Genomic DNA, 20,555 nt, shown 5'->3' with positions numbered 1-20,555 from the left:
GCCAGGCATTGCTGTGCATTGCCAGGCATTGCCAAGCATTGCCAGGCATTGCCAGGCATTGCCAGGCATTGCCAGGCATTGCCAGGGCTTGCCAGGCATTGCCAGGCATTGCCAAGCATTGCCAAGCATTGCCAGGGCTTGCCAGGCATTGCCAGGCATTGCCAAGCATTGCCAAGCATTGCCAGGCATTGCCAGGCATTGCCAAGCATTGCCAGGCATTGCCAGGGCTTGCCAGGCATTGCCAGGCATTGTGCGGTTAGTCGCGGAAGCTTTGTGGGTTTAGCAACTGTCAGGGAGATACGGGCCAAGAGTTTGTCTGTCCCTGATAGGCAAACAAAACACGAAATGGATAAGGGCTGAGCTGCACACAAGAGAAGCTTTAGATAATACAGTGGCTTAAGTAAGAAATGTGAATACATACTCAATGTTGACCCTGGCCTCCCAAGCAAAGCTTTCCAGTAGTCGGCGCAAGTCGTGCAGGGTAGTGGGGCAAAACGGAGTCATCTGCCTGAGGAGGGACGATCTGTCCTGGTCAGCAGCGGTGGGTAGTTGTGGAGGAGTTCTGGCTCTAGCGACTGAGAGGGACCTACGAATCAGAGAGATTGCATATGCCTGATAGGCAAAAAATTGATAGATAAGGGCTGGCCTGGTTGGTTGCTGCAGGTGCATACAGGAGACAACATCAGTGTCATGTAGCCGCTAAATCTTCAGCAAGCCTGCTGGTCCTTGTACACATACCAAAGTTGGCCTCACAAGGTTTTCCGGTCTCTAGTTGGTGAGAGGTGGGGATAAAGACTTAAGAAGTCAAACAGATGGGCTAGGGAATCTAAAAGCTAGTGGAGAACGTATTCGTTTGGCTGAGGAGGGATGTTCTGTACTGGTGAGCTCCGTTGGTATTTGCGGAAGGGTTGGGTGTTTAGCGACTGGCAAGAGACTTACAACCTTATAGAAGACAAAAAAAAACCAATAATGGCTCGGCTGGGCTGGTGCAAGCAGCAGAGAAAATTAGCATCATATAGTTGCTAAAGTAACTGAACTTTAGCAACTTCAGGCGTACATAAAAAGACTTATTTTCAATAATGACGTTCAGGTGGTGGGAAAGTGATTGGAAGGCCCCTCAATACCGCCAAGTCCTGTTGTGATGGAAAGCTCAGATTCTGTAAGCGTTTGCCGCGGCAATGCCCCAGGTAGCAAGCAGTGGTGGGTGAAGGGGGAGAGATGCAGGCCTGGTAGTATGGCACAAAAAAGGGTTATGGCCTAAGTCTGGCAAGAGAAGGCTGATGCAGTCAATAATGTGTGAGTCCTTTGCGCTTTGCAAGGGGCGGTGTTCTTTCAAAAAGAGCTGGTGGCAGACTTACCAATACCGGGAGTTCGGCAATTTGAGGGAGTGCAATTATCACCCTTGGCGGCCTTTGTGCAGATCTCAACGCTCCGAGGAACCAACTTTTGCTGCAATCTTTCCAAGGAAACCAAGGTATGGTGTTATCTGGCAGCTCAAAGAAGAATTGGAATGAACAACGGCCGGCAGACAGGCTAGGTGTGCTTTTTGGATCCCGGAAGGGCGATCGTGGTTCCTGGCAGGCAGTATTCAGGTGGAACGGGTGAAATTGGGCAGTGGACTTGTGCCGGGGAGGGAGGGCTCAGGGTCCCCAAAATCAGGATGTTGGCAAATCTGCGCAAGTTAGTTTAAGGTTCCGGGCTTCATGGAAGCAAGTTTAAGCTTCTGGGCTTTGTGGGGCCTAGCAGAGCATCCATGTAGGTAGTATTGTCATCTTGGGATGAATCATGAAGCTGGCCCAAGTGTGACATACATAGTATGGATAATCATGTATTATGTTTGTAGTTCAATAGATCTCCAAGCCCAGCACTTACTTATGTACATAGTATGGAGCAATCAGGGCAGGCCAATGTTAGTGTGTATGGGAGTTTATTTGGACAGGTCTATGTATCTGCATACATAACCTTATTCAAGCCACCCCACCAAAATCTCAGGAAGGTTGTCTCCTAGACACACATTCCGCATATATGCACACTATGTAAATACATGCGTCAATGTTGCGGGCAAGATGCACAGGCTGCCCCGGCTTGCGCATGGTAACAAATGAATAGCTTTTGTTTGACTCAGGGAGTGTATGTACATACGTTTGGCTGGCTCAGCTTAGCTTTTCTGAGCTTATGTCAGCGTGAAAGTTGCATGACACCCTTGGCTTGTCTCGTTCCTGTCACAAAGTAAACGCTCTGAACTCACAGCTGGCCAGAGGCCATCAACCCGCACAGAGAATGGGACTGACAGTTTGAACACCCAAGAGATGACTGACATCTACAAATCCTTTTACTTGTTTGGACTCCAGTTGGTCGTTCTGCCTGTTCTCTCTTTGTTTTGACTCTACCGCATCACTTCAACAGGACACACTCACCGCCAGCCAAAAAACACTCGCTCCGCAATTATTAGCCCCTCTGAGCTTACGTCAGCTTCCATTACTCGTTTGGACTCCACTCGGTTGTCCTGCCTGTTCTCTCTTTGTCTTGACTCTACCGCATCGCTTCAACACGTGGGTTCTTGTATTGTTCTGTCAGAAAGCCAACGCTCCAAAATCAAAGCTGGCCAGAGGCCATCAAACCGCATGGAGAATGGGACTGACAGTTTCCCACAGGTAAGTTCCAAGCATGTCACTTTTCTTGGCATCACCCAAGAGATGACTGACTGACATCAACAACTCACTTTACTTACTCGTTTAGACTCTAGCCAGTTGTTCTGCCTGTACTCCACTCTCTTTGTTTTGACTCTACCGCATTCCTTCAACTCAACACATTCACCGCCAGCCGAGGAACACTCACTCCGCGATTGTGCTTGCCTGGGCAGTTGTTGCTCTGTATGTCACTTCCTGATCAGGTCCTCAGGCACTGAAACTGACATCTCTCTTAGCCACTTGTCAGGACCAGACTCCCAGCCAAGCATCACTTGCCACAACGCACCCAAAAGATTGTAAGCAAGTCATTCTAGGCTTGACTGACTATTCCCTGCTGTGGCCGATGGAATATCAACATGTAGATGACTGACAACTTCAAGCAACCTCCCCTTCTCTGAAATTGTGAGTGAGTGACCTCATTATTAGATTTTTGGATGCAATGAGGTCTCCGCAACTGACGACTGCTGATTTGAACATCTGTGAACAAAGCACTGCACTCTTGGCATCTAGACCACCTGCAGTGAACCCCATTTTGATTATTTGGTGAGTCCTTTGAGTTGTCTGATTCAGTCGCAAGAGAAAGGGGCTTCCGCAACGCAGCTAATCCTGGTGTGGACAATGCAATATTGACATGTAGACGCAAGCACCCCTGTTTTGTTTTGTGAGTGATCCCATCAATTTCTGCAACCAGTTAGTCGCTAGTATGGAGCTTCCGCAACTGAAGCTGTGTTTGGTGTATATGGACAGCTGATTTGGACCTCTGTGGACAAAGCACCAACTATTGATATCAGTGAACTCCAGGCAATGCACGGCAATGCCTGGCATTGCCGTGCATTGCCAGGCATTGCCATACATTGCCAGGCATTGCCATGCATTGCCAGGCATTGCCATGCATTGCCAGGCATTGCTGTGCATTGCCAGGCATTGCTGTTCATTGCTGTGCATTGCCAGGCATTGCGGTGCATTGCCAGGCATTGCCGTGCATTGCCAGGCATTGCCGTGCATTGCCAGGCATTGCCGTGCATTGCCTGGCATTGCGGTGCATTGCCAGGCATTGCCGTGCATTGCCTGGCACTGCGGTGCATTGCCAGGCATTGCCGTGCATTGCCGTGCATTGCCGTGCATTTCCAGGCATTGCCGTGCATTGCCAGCCATTGCCGTGCATTGCCAGCCATTGCCGTGCATTGCCAGGCATTGCCATTCATTTCCAGGCATTGAGGTGCATTGCTGTGCATTGCCAGGCATTGACGCATTGCCATGCATTGCCAGGCATTGCCGTGCATTTCCAGGCAATGCTGCCTCTTTGCCAGGCATTCCCGTGAACTGCCAGATTCCAGGCACATCATGCGCCATTATGAGTCATTTTCCAGGCATTTTCAAAGCATTGTTGTGCATTTTCCAGGCATTTATCCATGAAGTTCTGTGCATGGTTTCTTCTGCTACATTTGGGGCTTAGGGTTAGGGAATTTTTTCTTAAAAAACCTGGGCAAGGCGTGACAATCATCTAGCTCACCCAGCTCCCGCGCCAGCTAGCTCACCCAGCTCCTGCAGCTCCTGTGCCAGCTCACACAGCTCCTGTGCCAGCTCACGCAGCTCCTGCGCCAGCTCACCCAGCTGTGCAGAGATTACAGTTCCAAACGGATAATAATACCGGTTTTATCATTGGTTTGGGACCGAAGAATCCGGTGGACAAAACTCTTTTTGGTTCCAAATTCTTTTTGGACATTGTTGTCATCTCTTCTTGTGGGTTTTTAATCATCATCAGATATAACATGCTACATACATTTTTTTCCTATCAGAAAATTGCATTCACTTGGTGCTGGGATGAATCCTTGCCCTGGGGGATTCTTTTTGGAACGTATGTATATTATATTATCATATGCCCTCTTTTGGCTCATGAGGATTGGGAGGCCTACACAGCAAGGGATCTGTATTAAGTTGGATTGAAGCCTTTTTGTAGCACTATATACAATATGTGCCCAGGGAGAGACATTGCACCTCACGCCTCCAGGGGCCTCCTCTGGTGAAAAGAACCTATCCAGTGGACTAGTCTGGCTCAGCATTGGATAGAGTTGTCTAATGCCACATTGAAAAATCTGGCCAGACTAATTTGTTGGAAATGGCATTGGAATTTTGGCCTATGGCTATGCCGTGTTGGACAAATTCTCTCAAAGGGTAGGTGCGGCGTGGCATTGGCCTTGTTCTTTGATGCTATGTCAGACTGTAACAGTCTGATTAGATCTAGCTCAGCTGACCAACTGTTCCTGGGTTTTGTGGCCCCTTGACAGTTTGTTTAAAGGGGTTTTTGCCCCCCTCAATCAAACAATTGGCCGGTACTATCATCAAACCGGCACGGTCCGACATTTGATTGCAGAAAAATAAGTCTGATCACATGTCGGACCAAGCAGTTGAGACAACTTGTCCGAAATGGCATCATAAAAACTGTCTGATGCTATGTTGAGCATACCAATCAAACAGGCTTGTCCTGTAGGAAATTGAGGTCAGGTACTCTATTGCAGCGTAAAACAAATGCTAATAGTAGTAAAGAACTTGGAAAAACATATAAGAAAAGAAATAAAAGATAAGTAGGAACATAATGGGATAAAAGAGTGAAAACATTATGTACCTTCAGTTTTTCTAGTCCAATCTGCAACTCAAATATTTAGACAATAAAAAGATCTTTTTAGGAGAGAGAAATAATAACAAGCCTAAGAAAAGAAACAAGATCAATCAGAGTTAGAGAGCAATGAGAGAAGAAAGAAAGACCAGGGGTGGAAGATTGGGTGTACCTCCACTTGATTATTTCCGTGATCCTCCTGGATCTTGGCTGTCTAAAGCAAGCGGTAAAAGTGGATCTAGAAACAGGCAGGTAGAATTTGTTGGCAGTGGATTAAGGGATTTTTTTGGATGCAACAGCGTTTGGGAGTTTGTGGTTCTTGTTGAGTCTGAAGATCTCACACGAGCAATGCGGGGCTTGAGAAAAGGACTGAAATCAAATTGCATAAACATGAACTGGTTATGCATCCGCAGTATCTGACAGAGTCGGAAGCATTCAATTGACATGTCCTACATGATGCCGGACTGTTCTGTGCGGTGCCATTTCAGACAAGCCTGCCAGATGAATTTTATAGCGGCGCTCTTGGCTATGCTTGCCAAACATAACTGTCACAAGTGTGTCCGTCTGCGCCTCCGAGAGGCTGATAAAAATCATTCAGCTTTGAATGGATTCCCTCAGCACAAAACGGTGTGCATTTCAATCCTGGAATAGGCCTGGCCACAAGATAATTGGGCAAGGGGTAGAAGGTATACGAGGGCGCAAGACGGGCCGCGGATAGTCTGCCGGTGGGCCTTGTTGATGCAGATGATGAGGGAGTGGATGAGGCTGAGCTGCTTGCCGGTCTGCTTGAGCTTATCCTTGTTGTGGCCCGAGAGGTTATGGGCAACGCTCTGGATAGACAATGCGGCCAGGGAGGGCGTGGAGCGGCGCGTTGAGCCGGAACTGCTGTGGTGTGGCAGACTCTTGCCGCCTTCATCCCCTGCCTCCAAGTCTGAGTCTCTGTCCTCTTGGGCCATACTGCTCTCTTCCTCAATCTCGTTCACCCACTCCTCCGGCACCAACAGCGACGAGGTCAACCTTAGTGACGCCACACTTGCCTTGCAAGTCGCAAGGTTCATTCCACGGACGCTGGGCACCAGCGAGTCTGCTGTCTCCGTGTTGTTGCCCGCAGTCTTCTCCTGCCTGGGCCAACTGAAACTTGCCGTCTGTCAGCTGGCTACTATGGCAGAGCCACCGTGACACAAAAAATATACAAATAAAATATAAAAAGTAGTGTTACATACATTATTACTCTTACATATGTAAAACTAAGCAAAAACATTAAATAAATATATAAATAATTAATTACTTAGCTTTTTGTAATCAATAAGTAAAATATTATGGAAGATTCTGATTCTACGGTTAAAATAACATAGGGTGCCTCACTCACATGTACCCTTAATTATTATCCCTTCCTTGTGTAAACTAACTTCAAAGTTTAAGCAAATGCATCACGCCCCATGTGAATGCACTTGTATGCTTATATATCTAAGTACATATGTATACACCCAGTGACAGTGACGTAACTGAGGTGTTGTGTATGGTTTAGAAGATGGCTTTATTTGTTGTGTGGCGCACCCAAGCCCGCGTGCTCTGTTGCCTAGAGCTCAAGCCCGCGCGCATGGTGTACATATATGCATATTGCATAAAGTAGCTCGCAACCAAAGCACTTGGGCTACTAGTAAGTGAGAATGGGCCAGAATACACCTCAATAGCAATATTACATGTGTTATATATCTTGTACACATGTAATTAATCACCAATTAAGATGTATTTACCACATAATTCAATATAAAAACATTCTAGACTGAAAAGGACACTTGCAGCATGCGCAGGAGAGACTAGAAAGCGCCCCAGCTTCTCCCAAGCCTCACTACACGTAAGTTACAACTGTAGTAAATATGTAGAAGAGGTCAAATGAACTGGAGCATTTAATAAGCGCCTCCAGAACATGTATAAATCACTGCTTGCATGTGTGCAATTGCACAGAAGCTAGTTCTAGTACCTTCTGTGGCACATTTCCACAGAAATAAGTGTGACAGAACCCCCAAACCAGCCCCTATGACGTGTAAAGCATGTGTAAAAACACGCAGAACCTCTGTAAATGGTCCTTGGCAACCTTTGTACCAAGCCCCAAGGTTCCACAACCAACAGCGCCTTCTAGCGCAACCAAATTGCCTCAGAATGCGCCCACAAGTGTCCCCCTGTCCCCTGGGCGCCCCTGGAGGCCTGCCCAGGCCATAAACAGGGCTCTTTCTCCGCCCAAAAGGAGATTCCCCAGCTCTAAATTACATCTTAGAATTTTACCTGCCTTCAACGGCCTCAATAGCCTGTAATTTGCCAGGTAAAAACCTACTTTTGTGATTTTTAGCGCTAATTTACGACTTGAAGCTGTCCAGTAACCACCCTGCCCTCAAGATTACCTCCTCTGGGCGCCTCAAACTTCCCAACTTCACGCCTGAAGAACCTCAAGTGACTCCAGGGTCTTATACCAGTGAGTTTAAGCCCCTTCTCTTGAGATTCTCCGCCATTTCTTGCTGGGATTTAAAACACCCCTGTTTAGAGGCTCCAGTGTTTTCTTTTGAGGGATTAAACACCCCTGATTTATCAGGCCCCTCTTAAAATTAATTATATCAATTTTATTACGTCTAATTGGCCCTAATTGCCCTATTTTTTACGCCATAATTCCTAACATTTACGTTGGAATTATCCCTTATACCTTTGTCTTAGAGTTTTAAAACTCTAATCTTTTGCTTTGCACCACATGTAGCTAGAAGGATAATATCCTTGGCATCACGTAGGCTGACAAAAAGACTGATGCCACAGCCGTCACAAGTTTGGCCACCACAGCTTTAGCGGAATTGCTCCTCCCCTGCGCTAACGCTATGCGCACAGGGTGCGCAGCTAATTTAGCTGTTAGCGTAGTGTTAGGGCAGATGCACGCAATTGCGCTACCGCTAAACACACAGGGCACAAAAGTGTAAGGATCCTTCACTGGCAATGATGGGGCACAGAGACAATGTCTCAAGAGTTCCAGTACCCACAATTCTGTACTTCAGAGTGAAAAACAACTAGCTCAGAGAGATCTCAGTATCTCTCTGTACAATGGAATATGGAGAAGAAAGGGAAATGGTCTGACTTACCTAGCTCAGAGAGATCTCAGTATCTCTGCAGAGCTAGGCAGGAGGGGGAGGAAGTGGGACTATGTGGGTCCCACTTGGAGTCTTGTGATAGGTTTCACCACTGGCCCTACAGACTCAAGGATTTCTGGCATAAAAACACATATTTTATTTTCAAAATGTTTTTAAAAATGTAGTTTTTAGTTTGAAAAAAATCTGAGTAGAAAGACTTTTAGCCTGCAATCTCAACCATAAATTTGCAATCCTCGGCTGATAACATCAAGTTTCTCCTGCGGTGGCATACTCTTCAGGATTGCGGACCATTTTCTGGGTTTCATGAAATAGCTCTGTCCAAAGTTCAAGTGACTGTCTCAAAATTGTAACGCCAAGAGGTGGATAAAGGATTGCAAGTGATCTTGAAGGACCATTTGGACAGCTGCAATCTTAGTGGATGCTTCGTATCTCCGGAACACCATCTTTCATAAGGATAATAAGGTCTGGGGAGTAGAAATGATGCAAAAATAGGAAAACTCAATGGGTTGCGGGGGGGGACCTCTGGGCCAACTGATAAGGATGGAGGGGATCTGACGCTGTCAGGAGAAAGGATCAGGCATTCAATTGAAATTTTATTGACAATGCCATGGGAGATGCGGCGGGATAGTCCAAGGGCAGAAACGGCAGGCAGGAAAAAACTCCAGCTCCCAGGTAAGCTCAATGCATACCTGGTCATTGGATTTGTCCAAGCTTTTTGGTAAAGACAATATTTAGGTAGTATTGTCCTTGGTGGGGTAGCAATGCAGTTGTTTTCTGAGAGAATTGTTCTTTGACTTGAGGAGGGCCATCAATTGAGTGGTCAAGGCGGGCCAGGATGGGAGGGTGGTGTTCTCAAGAAGGAGCTGTGTTCAGGTAGGTATCCGTATTTTCCCCGACTTAGTCTGATCCAAATTGCGGATCAGACAGCCTTCTAGACAGCTTTGTGTTACATACATCTAGGAGTGTGCCAAAGCACACTCTGTTCCTAGGAGTGTGCCAAAGCACATTCTGTTTTAGGAGTGTGCCAAAGCACACCCCGTTTTAGGAGTGTGCCAAAGCACACCCCGTTTTATGAGTGTGCCAAAGCACACTCCATTATTAGGAGTGTGCCAAAGCACATTCCAATAATAAGAGTGTGCTTTGGCACACTCTGGCACACTCCAATATTAGGAGTGTGCCAAAGCACACTCCAATATTAGGAATGTGCCAAAGCACACTCCATTATTAGGAGTGTGCCAAACACTGCAAAAATAACTTGGTCAACTGCTTGCAGTTGACATGCAGGATACTCAAGCCAAGCTGCCATTGTAACTCCACATGAATGCAGAAGTGCCTTTGTTGGCACAGTCACTGTGCAAGGTGCACAGTGACTGTGCATTGAAGCTTGGGTTGAGTCAAACCTTGAGTAAGGCTGGTGTAACACCACAAGCTTCCTCAGAGTTGCCGCATGTCAACTGCTCACAGTTGACACAGTTTTTTTTGCAGTGAAAGCACACTCCATTATTAGGAGTGTGCCGAAGCACACTTCATTATTAGGAGTGTGCCAAAGCACACTCCATTATTAGGAGTGTGCCAAAGCACACTCCATTATTAGGAGTGTGCCAAAGCACACTCCATTATTAGGAGTGTGCCAAAGCACACTCCATTATTAGGAGTGTGCCAAAGCACACTCCATTATTAGGAGTGTGCCAAAGCACACTCCATTATTAGGAGTGTGCCAAAGCACACTCCATTGTGAAAAATGATCCGTTGATCCCAATTTGAACTTTCACATGTGTCTCTTTGAAGTTGTGGCTGAAGGAACGGCTTCTCCAACCCCCGTTTGAAACGCTGCTAGATGCAAGTCTGGCATCTACAAATTGGACCAACGACCAGGCAATGGAAGATGTGTGGCACGGCTCTGTCTGGCGAGAATTTGTGGATGCCAGTGACAGTACCGGGACCTATACACAGACTTTGGGAAACTTGGTCTTTAGCCTGTATCTAGACTGGTTCAACACCAAAGGTAGCTCAAATCTTGGGGAGCACAACTCTGTGGGAGCAATCACAATGGTTTGCTTGAATCTACCGGCAACATCTCTTTCTTTTTGGGTTTATTCCCGGTGTGAGAATAAAAAGCTGATAGGTCGGTGGAAATGTCTGCTAACCGCCTTCTTCAAGAATATTAGTGTCCGGGCTGTGTGATTGTTGGTGACTTGGCTCCGCACTGCTACTATCTGCTAGTCTTCAGCGCTCCTCTCTGAGCCTGATCTATTGTAATAATCCGCAAGTGAATAAAGCTCCGCACTCTGTAAGCACAGAATCCGCAAGGAACTCTGAAAGTAAAGATAAGGTCACAAATATATCTTCTACTACTCTGGTACGTCCATAAGTGTAAGTACAATAATGAGTAATCTGTAAGATAATATGATAATAGGATAAGGCAAGTCCTGAAGAGAAATCCATGAGCTCCTTTTTCCCGTCCTTCCCTCCACGCACATCGCCGTTCCCACCCAATCCCGCACATCAGACACTTTCCCACACTAATCCTCCAGCTCCGCCCGCTGTGGAGTTCTGGCGCGTACACAGGATCAAGACACCGGGATAAAGGCCTCAAGATCATCAAGACCCTCAATATCTCCGGTTATCATTTCTCACCCTCTTTCCTTCTTTCCCTTTCCTTTCTTTCTTCTCTTCCCTTTTGTTTTATGTGGTTTTGTTTCTGTTTCCTCTATTTACATTTCTTTTACACGTGTCTTTCTCTTTTTTTTTTCTGTTTCTTCCTTGCGCGCGTTGGAGAGGTTGAGTTGGAGGAGGGTTGGTTTTGGCCTTGTTTGTTTTCTTGGCCTTTGTTGTTGGTTTGTCTCTTTGGTTGTTCTTTCTTCTCTGCTCATCTTAGTTGTACGGGCGCGGCGGGCGCGAGGGCTCGTCGCGCGGCATGTCGCGGGCCTGAATCCAAGTTCAGCCGAACTTGGAGGAGGGATCGGCATGGTACTCTCTTTCCCGCAGAAAAGATATCATCAGAGTTTTGAGAGTTTATTGATCCTGGATCGTGTTGATCCATCCCCGCATCCTCCTGAGTTTTGAGTACCCGAGCCTTCTGAGTTTCTTTCATCTGATCACTTCCCGATAATCCCGACGGCCACGCCTGCTTCCTTCTGTCCTTATCCGAGCTTTTCTATCCAACCAAAACCGCCGAGGGTATTCCAACCCCCTCGTTCCCTCTCAATAAATCCCCCCCCCCCAACCGCTATCACCTTGTTCGATTTTTTCCCCAATACTTTTCGCAGGACCACCGACGAGGGCAGCACTCAAGCACCATCCCCTCAACCGACTGCCACGGCTCAGACCCGACAGGAGTCCATATTTGGTCCCCCGAGCCGGGATCGAACCAGCGACCTCAAGATTTACAGTCTCGCCTCAGGATTTCGAGACGGACTGGCGGTCTTAGGCTGGAATTTTCTTTCTTTTTTTCTTTTGATTATTCGGGATTCTGATTCGGAAGGGTCGGCGCGGAAGAACCAGATCCTTTAAAGCAACAGATTCTTTTGCCGCGCGACTGATTTGTCTCAGGAGCTCAAGTTTATCTCGAAGTCGTTTCGGGATCCTCGTTTCAGGATCAAGATCAGCGCGAAGTTTTCGTGGCGTTGGTTAATCGTCCGGGTTTTCTTTTATTTTTTTAATCTTTTCTTAGGGCGTTCAGACGCGGGGCATAGGAGGGATAGAAGTAAGTCCCATCCATAGTGCACCTCTAGGGCTATCTACGTGTTTCAAACATCACTCGCCACACTGTGAGCCGTCCTATCGCGTCCGCTTTGTTTGTTAGTTCAGTCTGAAGATTCTCAAGAGCAAGATGGCCGAACCCACAACCGTTGAGGCCGTCAAGATCAAACCGCCGCACGGCAAGAGCCTCAAGTTCGATGGGACCAACGTCGAACGCTTCCTGCACCAGTATCAAGTCGCTGCTCGCTTGGACAAAGCCTCGGGGCAGGACATGGCCGAGCAGTTGTTTTTCTTTGTGGACGACGCGCTCCTCGATGTTCTGGAGACCTTGGAAGGCTATGAGCCGCCGAACTGGCCGAAGTTGAAGGCTTCAATGTTGTCCTACTGGGGAGAAGTTGACTCGGCGAAATTCACCGCTCGAGACATCAGGACTTTGACGGAGGGATGGGTTGCGCGCGGAGGGGTTTCCTCTGTGGAGGACTATCAGGCCTTCAGGAAGCACTGGGAGCCCATTCAGGCCTACCTTCTCGCCAAGGATCATATCGATTCCGTGGAGGAGATCCGTAACGACTACTATCAGTCGTTCTCGCTAGTTGTCCAGGATCGAATTCGCGAACAGCTGCTTAAAGATAATACGATGATCACCACAGCCGACAACCGCTTCAAGTTGCCAAAATTCGATGTTCTTAAAGCTGCAATCACTGAAGTAATGAGAAGGCAGACCGCGTTGATCTTCGAAGATTCAAAGGCGTCTAAACCGGTGGGACCCGCGACTTTGAGCGAGTCGAATGGTATCATGCAGCGGATGGGAGAGGAGAGGCGCCCGAAGGCGGTAGCGGCTCCGCCGAAGCCCGTTCCCACTATGGATGAGCTGTCGAAGATGTTCGAGTCTTTCGAACAGAAGCTTGACCAGAAGCTGGCCTCGGTACCGGGTAAACCATCGCAGTCACAGAATCCGCGGGGTCCGATGGTGTGTTTCTACTGCCATCGCGAGGGACACGGGACCGCCCGCTGCTTCGAGCTCCAGAAGGATAAGGACGACAACCTCGTAGAGCAGAAGGGCACAAATTTCTTTTTGCCGAATGGAGCTTTGATACCCTGGGACTCTACCAGGCCGATTCGTCATGTGGTGGCGTCGTTCCAGCCCATGAGAACTGCAGCAAGTCAGGCGGCGACGGAGCCCGCCGTGGGATTCAAAGTCGGTTGCGGGTCTCTTCAACCGTGGTACCCGCCCGCGGTGACGTCTCAGTCATTCTCGGGAGCTTATGAGGCCGACCCGGCGGGAAGGAAGCGGCATGAAGACTCAAAGCCTTATAAGGCCCCAGCCGTCCCTCTCAGTGCCGCGAAGCGCCCTATCCGTCGAGCTCCAACTCCGCCTGTTCCCGAAGAAAGAAGTGCGATGGACGAGGAGGCGGAGCTTTTCGAGCGCAGTCCTGGAGGCGACCCAACGCACGAGCTGTCTCCCGATCGCCCCACGACTCCGCCGACGCCCACAAAGGCTGCTGGTCCGAAAGTGCGCTTTGAAAGAGAGGTCTCGCGCGAACACCCGAATGCGGTTGACGGCGTATTGCGAAAGATAGCCGTGTTGAAGGTGCCCGACATCACGGTATCGGAACTCATGGCGATCTCCCCCTCCATAGCCGAAGGCATGAAGAAATGGGTATCTAGACGGCGTGTTGAGGTCGGAACCGAAGAGCTGAAGGTGAACTCCGGGACGTTGGCTGAGGTCTCTGACAGAGATTTGGGAACCGATCCAAACCTTTACTCCTGCCCCCTGGGATATTTGCCGTGTCTCATTGGGGACGATGAGACCTCAGCGTCTCCCCTTGTCGACTCGGGCTCTCAATTGAATCTGATCTCGGACGCCATGGCCAACAAATTTAATCTAAGCCCTCGTGTTAACTTTGCATCCGCGGTCTACGGTATCAATAACCAGGCCTGTGAATTGATGGGTGTAGCTGAAGATGTGCAGGTCCGGATCGGCAAGTCGTTGGTGAAGACTTGTCACTTTTGGATCACAAAGATGGACGGGCCGCTGATCTTAGGTCGGCCCTTCCTAATGGATGTGGCGGCTACGCTGGCGTTCTCACCACAATCGGGCGAGAAGCTTATCATACCGGACGCCACTGGAAGAAACATCGAGGTTTCTTTGTGTTCGACTGGGTCAGGTCGATGGGAGCGTGATTTCCCAGGTCAGGGCCGTAAGGCAGTGCTTACTCATGTGGCGCGGCTCCCCGACGATTCTTCGGAGGATCGTCCTTTTTTATGAGCACAGTTGGTTCGGTACACGGCAGTTTTAATCTAGATGCTCGAACTCTCGCCGTCGAATCGACTCATCTTTTCGAGTATCATCGGCCCGCTTTTCTTTTCACTTCTTCTTTCAGTCACCAAATCAGAAAACCCGAAAAACATTCACAGATAATCAAAAACAGCAAAAAGAAGATCGGCTTTCAGTTTCAGTTCAGTTTCAAGTCTCAGTTGTACACTAGAAGAGGTGCGGGAGAGGAAAAAAGGGGTATTTCGCTGGGCATTAGAGAGACAGAAGTAAGTCCCATCCATTGTGCACCTCCGGGCATCTCTACGCGCGTCGAAAACATTACATGCCACGCTGTGAGCCGCCCCTGTTCGCCCCCTTTCTTTTCCAGTACCGTCAACCCTTCAAGCCCGGATTGTCGTCTCCGAGAAGAGAATAAACTATCCTCGTTTCATCACAAGGAGGCCTCAGCCCCATCACGGGAACCCTCCGCAAGTTCTCAATTCTCGTTTCAGGAGAAGTCTCAAGATTCAAACTGTGATCGTCTCCGCGAAGAGAATAAACTAATTTCCTTGGAAACAGAGGCTCAAGCACGTAAACCAGATTCTGAGATACCGCGGAGGATTGGGAGTAACAAAGTAAGTTCCTCCCAATATGCACCTCCGAGGCGTGATGCTCCCCAATCGTCAAAAACCCTGCCCCGTGCCACTCTGGTGAGCCACAACCCGGATTCTGGTGCTTTTCTTTCAGGACCTGGCGCGACAGAAGGCGCGGTGTGCGGAGCGGAGCTCCGCAACGAGCTTAAACTATGCTCTCTTGGAATGGAATGTGAAGGAGGAATTGTAATGTTCGGACCGTCGTGGAGGGCATATGGCGTGAAAGTAAGTTCCCACCAATATGCACCTCCGAGGCGTGATGCTCCCCAATCGTCGAAAACCCTGCCGCGTGCCACATACGTGAGCAAAGACTTCCCGGATGGACTCTCCTTTTCAGATAAGGCGGCATTCGGGAGTTGGGCGGAGCATCGGACGCGTCTTCTCATGGATTCCGGGCTTGGGTACAGCGCGCAGGTGGATTTGGTGCGATCATGGAAGGAGGGCGGCTATTTGGCGCTGGCGGCCAAGTACAAACCAGTCGCCAAGAAGGTCAAACCGGTGAATCAGCCGATGCCTCAGGAATTGAACCCTCCGCTTCGCCGCCCGCCTCTCTCACGCGACCCGTATCAAGGCTTATCTCGCTCTCTAGCCGGACCGTTCATACCCAAGGGTCGAGTAACTGAGGAGCGCCTTTCGGTGGTTAACTTTGGCCCGGAGGGCTGGCTCTACCCGGACGAATTGTCGTTGATCAAGAATGTACTGGCGGAACGCAACCTTGCCATCGCCTTCACCGAGGATGAGCGGGGACTGCTGAAGGAGACCTACGGACTCCCGTATATCATCCCCGTCATTGAACATGAACCGTGGCAGAAGGGAAAGATTCCGATTCCGGCCGCCAAGATTGAGGATTATATCCGTATCATCCGGGAAAGAGTTCGAAATGGTCTATACGAACAGTCGACGTCAAGCTACTCTAGCCCTGTCTTCTGCGTTCTAAAAGGAAACGGTAAACTCAGGGTAGTACATGATCTGCAACCGCTGAATAAGGTGACGATTCGGGATGCCGGGGTTCCTCCGGCGACGGAGGAGTTTGTTGAGTCTTTTTCGGGTCGCGCGTGTTATGGTCTTGGGGATATTATGGGCGGCTACGACGAGCGCGCACTACACCCCATTTCTCGGCCTTTAACTACTTTCGACACGCCTCTAGGTCGGTTCCAGTTGACCCGACTCCCCCAAGGAGCCACGAACTCAGTAGCAGTCTACCAAGCGCAAATGGTTTGGATACTACAAGACGAGATCCCTGAGCGTGCCGGCATCTTCATCGACGATGGGGGAATCAAAGGTCCAAAGTCTGACTACGAGGGCGAGCTTCTGTCCTGGCATCGTGGAATTCGACGCTTCATTTGGGAGTACGCCGAGGTTCTAGAGCGCATCCTTTTTCGAATTGAGGAATCTGGTCTGACGGTTTCCGCATCAAAGCTGGCGGCCTGCGTCCCCGCCTTAGAAATTGTGGGCCACGTGGTCTGTATAGAGGGCAGGAAAATGGCGGTCAGTAAAGTCAACAAGATCGTGTCTTGGCCAACTCCTGTCAGCGCAACCGAAGTGCGAGGTTTCTTGGGTGTCGTCGTCTACGTCCGAATTTTCATTCCATCGTTGTCTCAGATCTGTCTACCCCTCCGCCGGCTGACGCGCAAGGATTCGGAGTGGCGTTGGACCGAAGAATGCGAGCAGGCCTTCCAGGAACTCAAGAATATCGTCGGGAAAGACATCGTTTTGGTCAAGATCGACTACGGTCCGGATGCTGGGAAGCTCAAGCTGGCGGTGGACTCTAGCTTTCATGCCGCAGGCGCGGTGCTTACCCAGGAAGACTCGAATGGTTTGGATCGTCCGGCGCTTTACGAGTCTTTGCTCTTCTCGGATGTGGAGTCACGATATTCGCAGGCAAAGCTCGAGTTATGTGGCGTCGCCCGTATACTGAAAAAGCTTCAAACGGTATTGTGGGGGCAGCATTTCGAGCTACAGGTGGATGCTCAGTCCCTGGTTCAAATGATCAACGCTCCGAGTCTGCCCAATGCGCCGATGACGCGCTGGGTATCTTTCATCCAGCTGTTCTCCTTCGACGTTGTCCATCGTCCCGGCAAATCGTTCACTATGCCGGACGGCTTGTCACGGCGCCCCCAAGGCGACGAGGAATCCGATCCTCCCTCCGATTTTGATGAGGAAGCCCCCTTGGTCCGACCGGTGTGTTCTTTTCCGGCTCGGATGGACGAGTACATGGGATACCAGGAGGGTTATTGGCGCCAAATGGAGCAGTTTCTAGCCGATTTGATCAAACCTGAGGGAATGGGTGCCGAGGAGTTCCGAGCTTTGAAGAGGAAGTCGTCGGATTTCTTTGTTCAGAATGGAAGACTCATGAAGAGAGGAAGTCCCCTGCCCCGAATAGTCATCACGATCCCGTCAAAGCAAGGGGAAGTCCTTCGGCAGCTACACGAGGATTTGGGTCACCGCGGGGTAACAGAGACCTACCGAAGGGTTTCCGAGCGCTTTTGGTGGCCCTCTTTGAAGCAATCCGTGGCGCGCTGGTGTCAGAGTTGCGACGCCTGTCAGCGGCGCAGCCTTCGAAGACCTCTGGAGCAGCGTTACCCGACGGGAGAATCGACGGTTTTCGGGCGAGTGGCCATGGACGCGGTGCATTTGAAGGCCAGCGGAGCTAAGTACCTTATCGTGGCACGTGATGATTTCTCGGGCTGGGTGGAAGCTAAAATTCTGAACAATCTGACTTCCGAGGCGGTGGCATCCTTCCTTCAGGAGCACTGGACCATGCGTTATGGCCCGGCTCAAGCCTATTCGACGGACGGCGGCTCAGAATTTGGAGGCGCTCTGGCAGAGATGCTTCGGACCTTGCCGGGGCAACATCGGGTTTCCACTCCGTATTATCCGGAAGGACAGGGTATGGTCGAACGAGGGCATGCACCTTTGAAGGCAGCGTTGGTCAAGTTAGCCGGCGAGAGTGGCAAGAATTGCCGCAAGTTTCTTCCGCTGGTCCTCTTTGCGGACCGGGTCTCAACGAAGCGCACGACAGGCTACTCGCCGTACGAGTTGGTTTTTGGGCAGCGGGCGGTTTTGCCGATTGACTTGGAAATGGAGTCTTACCTTGGCGTCGAGTGGGAATCAGTGCGCACTACGGCGGACCTTCTAGCGGCGAGATCCCTTCAGCTCGAACGCAGTGAAGAAACTCGCGGCATTGCCTATCGCAGGATGATGGAGGCGCGGAATGACTCGGTCAGATATTGGACGGACAAGCGCTCCGACCGGCTTCGCGACTCGCTTGAGCCGGGTGAGATGGTTATGGCGTATAACCGGTCACTGGAGATCCAGTGGGGGCAGTTGTTTGCTAATAGGTGGAACGGGCCCTATCGTGTCGTCCGTCAAGTCGAAGGAGGCTCCTACATCTTGGCTGAGTTGGACGGCACCGAACTCAAGAGGCGATTTGCAGCTGATCAGGTTAAGAAGTACTACTTCCGCGAGAAGGGGCAAGGACAAAAGTAAGTCCTCCCATGTGTATGCACCTCGAGGGTTTTCTACGCGCGTCCATAGCACTACATGCCACTCTGTGAGCCACCCCGTCTTGGTTTTCCCTTTCTTTGTCCGGCAGCATCTAGTCGAGGAACGGCGCGCAGTCTAGGGACAGACTGCAATCTGGGAGGAGATGTGGAGTTCTGGCGCGTACACAGGATCAAGACACCGGGATAAAGGCCTCAAGATCATCAAGACCCTCAATATCTCCGGTTATCATTTCTCACCCTCTTTCCTTCTTTCCCTTTCCTTTCTTTCTTCTCTTCCCTTTTGTTTTATGTGGTTTTGTTTCTGTTTCCTCTATTTACATTTCTTTTACACGTGTCTTTCTCTTTTTTTTTTCTGTTTCTTCCTTGCGCGCGTTGGAGAGGTTGAGTTGGAGGAGGGTTGGTTTTGGCCTTGTTTGTTTTCTTGGCCTTTGTTGTTGGTTTGTCTCTTTGGTTGTTCTTTCTTCTCTGCTCATCTTAGTTGTACGGGCGCGGCGGGCGCGAGGGCTCGTCGCGCGGCATGTCGCGGGCCTGAATCCAAGTTCAGCCGAACTTGGAGGAGGGATCGGCATGGTACTCTCTTTCCCGCAGAAAAGATATCATCAGAGTTTTGAGAGTTTATTGATCCTGGATCGTGTTGATCCATCCCCGCATCCTCCTGAGTTTTGAGTACCCGAGCCTTCTGAGTTTCTTTCATCTGATCACTTCCCGATAATCCCGACGGCCACGCCTGCTTCCTTCTGTCCTTATCCGAGCTTTTCTATCCAACCAAAACCGCCAAGGGTATTCCAACCCCCTCGTTCCCTCTCAATAAATCCCCCCCCCCAACCGCTATCACCTTGTTCGATTTTTTCCCCGATACTTTTCGCAGGACCACCGACGAGGGCAGCACTCAAGCACCATCCCCTCAACCGACTGCCACGGCTCAGACCCGACAGGAGTCCATACCGCTCTCCCGCACGTCACTCTCCCAGACTCCGCTTGACCTCCCACTGTCCTCTGTCTAGCCCCTGCCAGTCGGTCTCTCGCCACCGCCTCCACCCGCTGGTGAAACCCGCTTTGGCTGTTGTGGCTCACCCACTGACGCGGCGCTGCTACCAGTCCACGTGTGTAGTCCGCCGCAGTCCAGCCCGGTCTTTCCCGCTCCAATCCAAATACCCAATCCGAAATCTATGATCTGCAATCCGTGCATTTCCGGTCCGCGCGTGACTTTCCGTAAGCTTTTCTAGTGTGCTTTTCTGACATCATCCTCAGTGCTTATGTCACGGGAAAGCACTCTGCCTGAGCCGCTCTGTGCATTCCCACCCGCGCTATCCCCGAGTGGACATTCTACCACACTTGCCTATATAAATCACCACACCAGGCCAACCAAGCTAAAACTCCAGCAGCTAAACCATGTCATACAGCCTTTAGTTGATGAGCTGAATGAGTTCTGGAGAGGCCTAAACTACAAACCAACAAGTCTGCATCCCACGGGGCGGAAGATCCAAGTGGCCATCTTCCCACTAATTGCAGACCTTCCAGCCCTCTGTAAGACTGCAGGAATTGTTAGTCATGCCACAACCTTCTTCTGTTCTTTCTGTCTGTCACCTAGGACGAACTTGGAGGAGACAGATACATCCAAGTTTCCCAGACAAACCAGCAAGGAACACCTTCAACATGCCTCACGTTGGTTGACTCTTCAGAACGCCACAGAAATAAACAAGTACACTAAGAAGCACGGAACAAGGGAGAGTGTGCTTAACCAATTACCCTACTGGCGGCCGGTTGAGCACTGCTCCATTGAGTTGATGCACGCGCTAGTGCTTGGTGATCTCAAGAATCATACTGTCAGATTCATGTCCTTGCCGTTGGCTGGCGCGCAACTCAAGTCTATGCAAGAATTAGATGAAGAGTGGCAGAACAACGCCTCCTACAAGGAGCCTGCTTTCAATGAAGTGTTCCTGCCCACAACACGGCGGAAAGGGAAACAAAAATTTGCCGAGGTTCAAGAGACTTTGGC

The 20,555-nt window shown here is 49.9% G+C and overlaps 1 protein-coding gene across 1 annotated transcript; it reads right to left on the bottom strand.

Annotated features, from left to right (window-relative positions):
* Positions 1-5,921: 5,921 nt before the first annotated feature.
* Positions 5,922-6,263, bottom strand: PtA15_10A256 (uncharacterized protein; the record flags this gene model as incomplete). Its single annotated transcript, XM_053160414.1, has 1 exon — positions 5,922-6,263. The coding sequence occupies one exon, from the start codon at positions 6,261-6,263 to the stop codon at positions 5,922-5,924; it is 342 nt and encodes a 113-aa protein (XP_053024391.1).
* Between the last annotated feature and the right edge of the window lie 14,292 nt (positions 6,264-20,555).

This window comes from Puccinia triticina, chromosome 10A (genome assembly GCF_026914185.1).
Source record: "Puccinia triticina chromosome 10A, complete sequence".
NCBI classification, from domain to species: domain Eukaryota; kingdom Fungi; phylum Basidiomycota; class Pucciniomycetes; order Pucciniales; family Pucciniaceae; genus Puccinia; species Puccinia triticina.
This window is presented reverse-complemented; position numbering and strand designations above follow the sequence as displayed.